The 10931-nt window shown below is 38.0% G+C and overlaps 1 protein-coding gene across 2 annotated transcripts; it reads right to left on the reverse strand.

Annotated features, from left to right (window-relative positions):
• Positions 1–24: 24 nt before the first annotated feature.
• Positions 25–9698, reverse strand: LOC113024728 (equilibrative nucleoside transporter 2-like). Of its 2 annotated transcripts, none has more exons than XM_026172022.2 (13): positions 9570–9698; positions 8179–8230; positions 7987–8068; positions 7433–7569; positions 6363–6502; positions 5936–6070; positions 5698–5795; positions 5462–5531; positions 5236–5327; positions 4769–4874; positions 4466–4551; positions 3653–3849; positions 25–744 (listed from the first exon to the last, which is right to left on the reverse strand). In XM_026172022.2, the coding sequence occupies exons 2-13, from the start codon at positions 8208–8210 to the stop codon at positions 633–635; spliced, it is 1287 nt and encodes a 428-aa protein (XP_026027807.2). In that variant the 5' UTR covers positions 8211–8230; positions 9570–9698; the 3' UTR covers positions 25–632. The 2 variants fall into 2 exon arrangements, with proteins under 2 accessions (XP_026027807.2, XP_026027808.2); XM_026172023.2 differs by having other exon boundaries at positions 8179–8252; positions 9570–9612.
• Between the last annotated feature and the right edge of the window lie 1233 nt (positions 9699–10931).

The following is a 10931-nucleotide window of genomic DNA, read 5'->3' on the forward strand; positions in this document are numbered from 1 at the left end:
GTGACATAAAACAAGAATGGGAAACCATTTTGAACAAGCCTTTATTAAAAGTTTGAACATACATAAAAAAAAAACATTTATTGCAACGTATAAAAATTACAAAAACAGAAATAAGCAGTGAAAAAGTTTATAGTTCATTTAATTTAAGTATTTTTTTTAAACTGTCTTCAGGTAAAAAACATTAATATTTTTAAAAAAACACTGAAAAACTGAGAGATAAATACAGTCGTGTAAAGCAAAGATATAAAAGGTCCCATTAATTAATATTTTAAAAAAACAACAAGAGAGAAATGATTTATTTTAGCTGCATTGATCAATGTCTCTCAAATGAATTGCCCTTTCCAATGAAGTATTCAATGTGACACAAATCACGTAAAATAATGCCAGCACCTACCTGAGACTGAAATACTTACTCTGTATTACAAAGAGTAAAACATTCATTTAGAAATCCTGCATGGCTTACTTTAAAATGCCAGTGCAACAAATGGACAGCTCAGTACTTTATATAGAGTTGTCGTTGTGTCTCATATAAGATATAACATATAACTAAGAACAGGATAAGCATCAAGTGCTTTTACACTTTTCATAACAATATGTCATCAAATGTCAGATATACAGTTTTCCTACTACCTTTAAACCAGTTTTCCTAGTAGGAATGAGAACGATGCTCCCACAGCCAAACCCAGGACCAAGAAGAAGGTCATCAAAGAGCCAGCTGTCTCGCAATCCTTACACCGCACCAACCTGAAGGAGACGAAAACACACAGTTACAACACTATCCAGTACAGTGAACACAACACACAGAGAAGTCGATTCATCTTTTTCATTTATTCTTCAACAAAAACACATGAAAGTTTTTCACAAACCATCAGTACAAGTGAAGTGCTTGTGTCTTCATGTTGCCTGTATTACTTTGGTTTACTTCCTGTTTTATTTTGAAGGTTTAAAACCTCATGTGGCTTTCTGTTTCCTCCCTGTTGCCTTTCTCTTCCCTCTCTTGTTAATGCCTGATAAAGTTCAGTGTTGGTCTCCTTTTTCCCCCTGTGTTTAGTCTGTTTTTGTTGTATTCATTGTTGAAAGTTTTTTGTCATTTGGGATGTGTTTTCTCTCAATTATTGTGCAGCAGTTTGTTATTTTTTAGTTATAGTACCTTATTTACTTCCTATAAATGTATCCTAGTTTGCTTTTTGTTCTGCAGTAGGGCTGGTGGAGGGTTTCAGGGATCCCTGAACACACAAACTCCCTGAGCGGACACTTGGACCACTGTGAGCAACAGCAGACGTATGCACTGTGGTCACGCAGGCATCGAATCCATCCAAGTTACATGGTTTAATAAAGTAATCAAATTACAGCATTTACATTTATGTTAGACTACTTTTAATTAAGTGCTTTAGCCCCACTTACAATGAAAATTAAAAAAAAAATCTTGTTCATGACCTGTGTAGTATGCTAACACAATTGGAAGTAAAAATAACTTGAACTCCAACTTTGAAAACACAACTTTCTTTCTTTTTTATAAAGCTGTGACTTGTATTATGAGTCTGTGGTCTGGGAGAGAGTCCTGTAACTCTGTCTGCAAAATACAGCATACAATGACCAATGTTGGGCAATTAATTATATAGTTACTTCTTCAAAAAAGTAACTGAGTTTTGCAAACAGCAATTTTTTTTGCAGCTGTTTATCTAAAAATGCAGCCAAGGCGTTTTTTAAAATAAACATTTCAAACTTTCTACAGAACAATCAGCTGTTCTGCATCAAATCTGAATCCACACAAATTATTTGTGCCGCTCCAAAAAATAATTTCTGTCCACTATGAGATGAAGGAGAACAACAGCCTGATACCTGCAGGCCTGACAGCAGCAGATGTGTCACTGCTGTAACACCTGTAACATTCAGCAGTCGCCTCGTTGTTCTGACACACAACAAAACTATTGACTACACTACACACTAACTACACAAGATTTGCGCTAAACGTCGCAATACACCGCCGTCACCCCTAAAACTTTCCCCCTTCCTAAACAACTGTTGCCATATCATTTTTTCATTGGTTGACACGGTACATTTTTCGACCAATAGGAAAGGGTTTGTTTTTTTTGTCTTTGCTCACAGGCTTTCGAGTGTTTTCCTTATAAAACGCCGTTTTTACCATTTCTTCCCGCAGTAAATATAAACAACGACAGTATTCAGGAAGAAAACCAAACATTGCAGATATTTTATCATAACTGGTTTTATGTGGCTGATCAACACAATTTAAAAACTGGTATAAAGTCCACACTTTTTCCACCAATTGTTCCGTCTGTCCTGCTCACATCTCCAAAGATTGTACATGTTGTCATGACCGTGGCTTCACTCCACATCAGCCACGCCGCTTTGCTAGCTAAAACACCGGTGTCAGCACATAAGGACGCTGTCATAGCCTGTCAACGACGTTGATTAGCTGCGTATATACGAATGTGAATCACATTATCGGCTGGACTATGGGATAAGGTGGCATCGTTCTAATCCCATACTCTGTCAGTGCGCCGCAGGGCAGCTGTGGCTACAATGTAGCTTGACATCACCAGTATGTGAATGTGTGTCTGAATAGGTGGATGACTGAATGTAGTGTAAAGCGCTTTGGTGGTACTTAGGGACTAAGTAAAGCGTTATACAAATACAGGCCATTTACCATTTACCATATGGGAGCAGCCAGTCACTTACTAACACTGCAAAACAGAATTGTTAAAGTTTTAATTTTAATTTCAATTCCGGTTAAATTTTTTTCTTTTTTGTGCACAACACAGATTTTCTGTGCGCAGAGACCGTGTCAGCAGTGCGCACGTGCGCAGCTTAGAGGGAACTTTCCCTGACCCTGTTCAAAATTCACACCAAAAGATTTTGCAGTTGCACCATCCAGCCACTAGGTGCCACAAGACATTCTTCTTCTTCTTGGGTTTTGTTCAGCCAGAAAATTGTGCTGAATGTCTTTGTTTTGTTCCACTGAAGTCTGTGACTTGAATGACATGTTTCACAAGAAACACAGGAATGGTGTGCATGTGTCAGTGGGTGTAGTGTTCTCAGTCAGTGGTAACATACATATAAGGTGCCATATAAAGTAGGCGGTCTGCACCTTTGGCAGATTTATTTCTTTATTTCGGCTGAAATAAATCCCATGTTACATTTTATGTGTAGCTCATGTGCCCAACATGTGGGGACTCGGAGCTGTGACTGGCTTCTTCTGTCTGTAATTCTTGAGTTTGTTAAAGTGAAGCAAGGATTCAGTTTTCACCTACTTTCAGGTACAAACGCTTAATTTAATTTAAATATTCAAACAAATCAAATAAAACTCCAATGGAAATTTTCTCATTCTTATTTTTTATTTTAGATTACTGTTTTATAGAGAGATTTTCTTCTCACTCTCACACAGTAAAAGTCCCTCACTATGCACCTGTGGCACTTTGACCTTATGCTGCTGCTGTAACACAATCACGTTCCTCGTGGGATCAGTAAAGTATTGATTTATCTTGTGCTTCAAGCTCCATCACATCTGCCTCATTGTAATCAAGTTGTGGAAGTTTTCACGTGTTAGCACACAAACTAAGTCACATCATTAAAGAGCAGTTTATATCCTATAGAGGGATTTTTTTTAAATTGGGGTCTGTTGAGGACTCACTGTGGAGCGTAGGCCATGCAGAGGCTTGCCAGGTATCCATTCGAGAAGGCAAACAGAGCCATGATGACGACAAAGGCACAGTCGTGGCGGAAGACGGCGGTTAGTTTAGAGTCCTGGACATTACATAACATGACCAGAGGGATGAAGACCAGGCGAGAAAACACGACGGCAGGAAACCAACGACTCTCCTTCGACGGCTGCACAAAAACATACAGAAATCAGTCGCTGAAGTTATCTGTAACATCGCAACTTCAAAGTCAGATTACGTGTAACATAATGACTCAATGAGTGCTGTGTGGATTTCAGCTATCAGTCCTCTGGAGTCAGTAGACACGCCTGCATTTCCAAATCACATGATTTAAGATGATCTAGCAGCAAGACGCAGCCTCACTGAGTCTCAGTTTCAACTTGTGTCAAAAGTCTGGACTTTAAACTATAAAGTTTGTGGATTTCATCTGTTATTGTTTCACATCACAATAACCATGCAACAAAATAACCGTGCTTATATTGTCTATAATGTGGACACATGTAACTGTAAATAACTAATAACTAATAACGATGCTATCAAACTATTTAAGTAATATATTTAGACTATGGACACTGTAAAAATTCCAATACTAAAACAACATTTCTTTTTATTGTTTTCATAATCAAAATGGTATTTATTGAAATCCTTCAGTAAAGGCCGTTTTCCACAGGAATCCTTTGAAGTGGAAAAAAACACCTCCAGTCCTCACGAAACAATATTCGATTGGTTTGTTGATTTCTATCTTAGAAACAAAAATGTTTGAAGAAGGCAGGCTGCAGACTCACCCACTGGACGATGTATGGGGTTGTGCGACCGGCCAAGTCCATGACATTGAAAACAATGAAACAGCAGACACAGGTGAACACATTGTCTGTTAGGAAGAGGAAGCAGAGGGTGGACTATAAGGAAGAATTCATCGGTGAGCGAGGAATTTTTGCAGAAAGTTTTCAATGGCCTGAGGGTTTCTCTTTCTCTTTAACTTGGTTAGACCATTACACAAACTTGTGCTGAACACATAACCTGCTCTGGAGTCATATGGTCAACCAGATGCTTCTGTAGTCTGCAGTAATGCTGTAATGATGTCTTACCCCATTCAGCATTGTCGTAGACAGTCCTTACTCGCACTGTGATGACAGGAAACACCGACAGGGTAACAGCAAAGACACACGTCACGCACAGAGCCATCAGCCAGATCTGAGAAACACAGGAAGGTGTTAGTCAGTGATTCCAGTAAGGAGGCATTTGGGAACGCGTGTGAAGATAAGCTCCAGACTACACGAGGAACATTTTTCATCTGAGGTTAGCAAAAGTGTATCAGCTCTTTGATAGAAGACTTTGTACAACCTCTCAGAGCCAGCTTCCACTATTACATTAGACTGCGCCATCATAACAATTTTGGGTTGTTAGATTTGGAGCCGCGGACCAGTATGTCTCTATGTAGGCAAAAGTCTAAACAGTTTAAAACATGTTACTGTGATCAACAGAGGAGGTTTGAGGGGTTTAGTCAATGCTAGCAGAAGAAGTTTAAAAAATGGACACCAAAGCTAACGTTCACCTTCTTAAAGACAGCCAGGACTGAGGAATGTTCCTGATTCTCCTCTTGCTTACTGAGCTTCCCGTTTGCCTCCAGGTCCTTTTTATTTTTTTCTTTGAAAGGAAAAATCAAAAGAATCAGTTGTAAGCCTCATTAACACTGAACGTAGCTCGGCTAACATGTCAGCTATCTAACATAACGCTGAAAGAAATCATATTTTTATTCATTATACTTAATGAGAACCAACCTGTGCTCTCAAGGAAGACCTCCTCCACTTTATCAGGCTGATGTCTGTTCAGATAGAAATCAGCAAACTTCTGCAGAGGAGTCAACATTTTCAGAAGACTGTAATGTGGCTTTTCTTCCACTGACATGATTCAATTCATTTTTTTAGTTAATATATGACACAGATTTTTCAGTTCAGTTCAAAACAGTCATTTTCATGTCCTTTTGTGATAGTGATTTTATGTGGCGTCTCCATACCAGGCGTGGCAGCAGCAGGTAGCATACCAGAGTCCCCAGAGTAGCCACACAGGGTGTTATGAAGTATCCCAGTGCAGCCGAGCTTTGATCTGATTTACCTGCAGGCAAACAGCTTCATTTACACCTCCAAACTCCAGTAATTTTACATTTTTTACAGTGTGATACTGGTATATTTAAATTACTAACGATGAAATAAAAAAATAAATACATTTTGCCTGTGAGGAGGATCAATGCTTACCTAAAATAGAGAAGAGCATGGCTAAGGCGGCAAAGATCCCAGCGAGGCCCTGACCACTCATGAACAGAGTGCTGTAACGAGGGGGAAAGAGGCCCACCATACCGAAGAGACTGCCCTGCAGCACTGCTCCGCACACTGCACTCACACAAGGTACATGATTAGTTAGACTATAATTATAGTCTACATATATATACATACACATATATATATACACATATATATACTTAGACTATAATTCTTGGCATATTTTTGATAAAGACAATAAGCCTGAAAAGTATTTACAATTTAATGTTTGAACTACGTTGTGATTTGCCAGTGCCAAATGTAACATTTAGGGATCTGATACAAACATTTTACAGCTGCTACATAGTTCATCTGTAGCTGTAAAAATGTTACTGCAGTCATGGGATCGTTTGAGTGAACCTACTGTTGATGAACCAGATGGTTGCCATAGTAATGGAAAAGAAGTTGTCCGGCTCCATGGGGACCTTGACCAAAGCAGCAGTGAGAGAGAAAAGGAGGAAGATGCCGACCAGGCTGAAGGGCACACGAACACGCTCCCTCACGCTGCACAGAGACATGTCTTCATTACCATCAGATAACAGAGGAGATAATCAGACTCTTTAGTTTTCAGGTAAACCTGGTCCTGTCCTGTCCACTAAGGACAGCTTGGTTCAACTTTTATTAACATTGACATCATATTTCTGTCAGTACCAGCCAGCTATGCTTACAGACTATTGCAGTAATTCCTAACAACATTACAGAGATTTGGAGCAGATGTGCTCGTTCATTCAGTCAGTTTAAAGAAAAAAACATTAACATTACTACTACTGCTACTGCTTAAAGCAAAACAAATAAATACATTAATCATATAATTAACTCTAATTCAAAAACTCAATGAATGTAAATTCTTTGTTGTTACTGTCCCACCCATCTGCAACAGCGCACCTGGAACGCTAACATCATGGAGGGAGGGTCAAGGGTCAAGTCTGGAAGAATTTGCGGCAGCATCTATTCTGTGTTTGTAATAGTCCACTATGAAAAAGTGCAATGAAAAATCTGAAAAGCTGATGACCAAAATGCTTTCCCTCACTGTGTCTTGGATTTCACTGTAGTTATAGTCAGTGTAATACTTGCTGGAAAGCATTTATTAAAATGAACATGTTATGTTGCCATTGCATGAGAAACTAGGGTCACTCATAACATTTCAGTAAATTTATGTTTCTGGATCTATTTATTTCTTATCTTTATCCTTTTACAAAGTTAGGAAAGTAGATTGCATCTTTGTATTATGGTTATGATGTTGCCTTACACATAAAGAGTGATACATGGCCTCTTCTTCAAAGTAATAACTACAGCTTATTTATTTCACTTTGGTATCAGAGGATACCTGAAGCCAAAGTGTCAGAGATTTAAAAACTTTAAAGGTCTTGTTCTTGTGACTCAAACTTAATCTAGAAGAGCCATTCAAGCAGTTTTAGTGCTCTTAACACTCACCGCTGATACAGGAAAGAGTTGAGAAGGGTAAACAGCAGCTGTGGCAGTTGGGAAAGCAAAGCCATCCAGCTGTCATAGCTATAGTCTTTGGGAGAAGTTCCTGATGTGCCAGTTGAGTTGAGACGTTCATTGAAATACTTAAAGAGGAAGATAAAAAAAAGCAATTTGCTATAAAAGGACATACTGTACATGCTATAAGATTCAAGTAACAGAATAAACACAGAAAGAACAAGAATGATTTGAATCCCTGTGCAAAATTGCAGACATGTTTTTTTTAACTTATTTTCTTCTCAGTAGTGTATCATGAAAATCCTAAATAAGAATAAAATACAAGCAGTTTTTAAGTAAAATCATCATTATTTCATTATTTTAATAATAAAATCATTTAATTAAAATGTATACATTGAAACAAACTGACCTGCCTACCTACACAATTCATTTTCAAAGTTAACAGTGCTAACATGTGATACAGGGATAGACGATAGTCAAGATGGTCTCAATTTAGAGTAAAGAATCTGCTGCTAAAAATGTGGAAAATGACGTGAACATGAAACCTTAGATGCTGTGATGAAAAAATTCCAGGGCAGCAGAGTTCCTAGACCGAGCACAAAGATAATCAGGGCCACAGCCTGTCCGCTGTGAAAACAAAATACAAGTGAGAAGAAGCGCCAACCAGTGTAAAAGAATCCTCCAATGTAAAGGAGGATTCTTTTAGATGTGTGTATATCTCTAGGAATCAGACTCACCGGTCAACAGGTGCACTCTTTTCATTCGACATCCTGATAGTTTGTCACGTCTCTGCGGATGTCAATAGAAGACCCTTAATAATGATTAAAATGATGTGTTTCCATCACATGTACTGACTGAGTAAATGCTCTGTTGACTGCAGGAACAGAAACTTTTTTTTGTTCTTGTTTCTTTTGTACAACCATTTAAAAATACTAGTATAACTCAAATGAGAGAACAGTCAGGTGTCACAATAAGTTGCCCCACAAATTATTTGTGACTGTAAAAATTTGTTTGTCTGCCACAAGACAGAGGAGAACACCACAGGGATAAAAGTGATCTCCTGCCAAAAACTGATTTCCCGTATTTGACAAAAACGGATTGCTCATATTTAAAATGCTATAAATAAGTTGTTGGTCTATAATATGTAAAACATGTGTCAAAATTGACCCTCATGAATGACATCAAGTAATCATGGGCCACAAACAACATCCCTGTAACAATCAAGTGGACAAAAAGGACCGGATTGGTTATAATGTAAGTACAATAACACAGAGTTATAAGGATACTTGACAAACAGGTAATTTATACATTTTATATATAACCCTGTTGTAAACCTTGTTCACCGAAGTCTATTTACCAACATACGTAAAGATATTACACATAAAAAACACACGGAAACATTGGAAATCAGTTTTTGGCAGGCAACACTTTTTGGCACAACATCTGTCCGCACTATTGGGGCTGAACCACGTGTTAATGATGGAGGGGTGGGGGGTAACGCTATGCAATATGTTCAGTTTGAGAATTTATATTTCGTGTTAACTGTAGTTAAAGGTGTTAATGCTATCTTATTTTAATAAACAACACTGTCATATGCAAAACTAGGGTGGCAAGACATCATTGTAGTGTGGCACATGCCACCCCATGCCGCAGGGTTTGTCCATCCGAGACTGGCTGCGTCATTAATATGGTTTAACGTCACATCTCCACATGTTGTCTTATCACATTATTCTACTTTATTTCTTAATCTACTGAAAGGAACATAATACATGTTCAACGGATTAAAGCATATTGCTGTTTTTTTTTAAATATCTGTAACAACTGCCTGACTAAAGAAACTTTAGAGGATGGATCATTAAAGTGATATTAACTTTGAATAAATATATGTGTCTCGTTATTCTAGCGACGGAAGCTGCGTTTGAGTTTAATTAACCCCAACTTTAATTGTTTTGATGAATTTAAATTTACCCAGCAAGTTAAAAGACGAGTAACCGATACATTAAGTAGTAACAAGTACACGTGTTCCGATTCTTTATGCGATATAAACCAAACCGACAATTAACATCCAAAAGCCAAACGCTGTGTTGAAGCAAGCTAATAAAAACAAAGCACTCGAGTCGGAGCTGACCTGCGAGTCGAACAACGTCTTCTTCTGGGTATCCCTGGATGGATGAATGAAAACGCGGTGAAGAAGATGGTTGTGGGAAAACGTGCCGCCAAAAGCGTTAGAACAAGGAAATGATGAAATGAAACATGATGCGTCGGAACTTCGAATTAGTTCGAGTGCTTCCCCCGCTTCCAACCCACTCAAGGATTGTGCTAATTACTCTAAGGATTGTAACATACAGTCCTATTAAGCATTCAAATTAAGTTGTTCTTCTTTTAACTAGAACTTGGCAGAGATGATGAGCCCCTTAGATGGGTGAGAAACCAGAAGAGACAAATATGGAATGACATTTATGTTACAACAAATGCACGAGCAAATAATAATAATAATAATAATACTAATCTGAGCAAATAATTGCATTTCACTGGCGGAATTAAATTCCTCGCGCGTAAATTCAATAACCCGCGCGCGTATGAAGTTATGTGGAGGCGGAGCCCAAAGTAGGACGGGGTCCTTATATGATAGCTGGACACTTTAGGTTACTTCATCCAATACTCTCAGTAAAGGAACATGGCTCATTTTCCAGGAACTAAGATCACTTCAAAGTTGGACAGTGCTCTTCTTCCATTACAAGCACAGCACAGCGTTTTACCTTAACCAGCCTTGTTACAGCTGTTCTGTTTATCCAGCACTTGTTTTTTTTTTATCTGTTGTCTGTCTCTGTGTGTTAACCTGCCTCAAACTGGTATAAGAAAATAGACGGGCCGATGTTTTAGGTATAATATCTGATTTAAATTGTGTTGTGACATGACTGGAAAAAATACTAATAAAAAAAATCAACACTATTTACATTTAAAAAAAAACAAACCCCCAAACAACAACTACCAAGATAACTTTTTAAAGTATATTTAGGAACAGGATGAAGCTTGTAGGAACTCTACATCGTTGGGGACGGTTAATCAAAATAAACCAGTTGGTAACTCACTCCTGTCTTCCAAAAGTTTACGCAGCAGCCTAAGGTACCAAAACGTATAACTGACACGTCGGCGTTTAAACAGACATTATTAACATTTTAAATACATATTATCCCAGTTTACGATTAAGGTCCCTGGAATGTACTTGACACGTATTTTGCTCACTACCGACTTCTTGGCTTTAAATATATTATTTCATGCGCAGGAGGTTTTATGCTTGTGTGCTGTCATCTGTGCTGTGTGGTTTACATTCTTCTTACAGTTACAGTTACAGTTACATTTCCTGTCTTTATATATATTTTAATTGATTGTTACCAAACCATTGCCCTCAGGATTAATAAGTATTCAGATTCTGATTCAGAGTTTGATTTTAATTTAGCTGAATGACCTAATGTGAGGAAACATTTGA

The sequence above is a fragment of the Astatotilapia calliptera genome, chromosome 6 (assembly GCF_964374335.1).
Source record: "Astatotilapia calliptera chromosome 6, fAstCal68.1, whole genome shotgun sequence".
NCBI lineage: Eukaryota > Metazoa > Chordata > Actinopteri > Cichliformes > Cichlidae > Astatotilapia > Astatotilapia calliptera.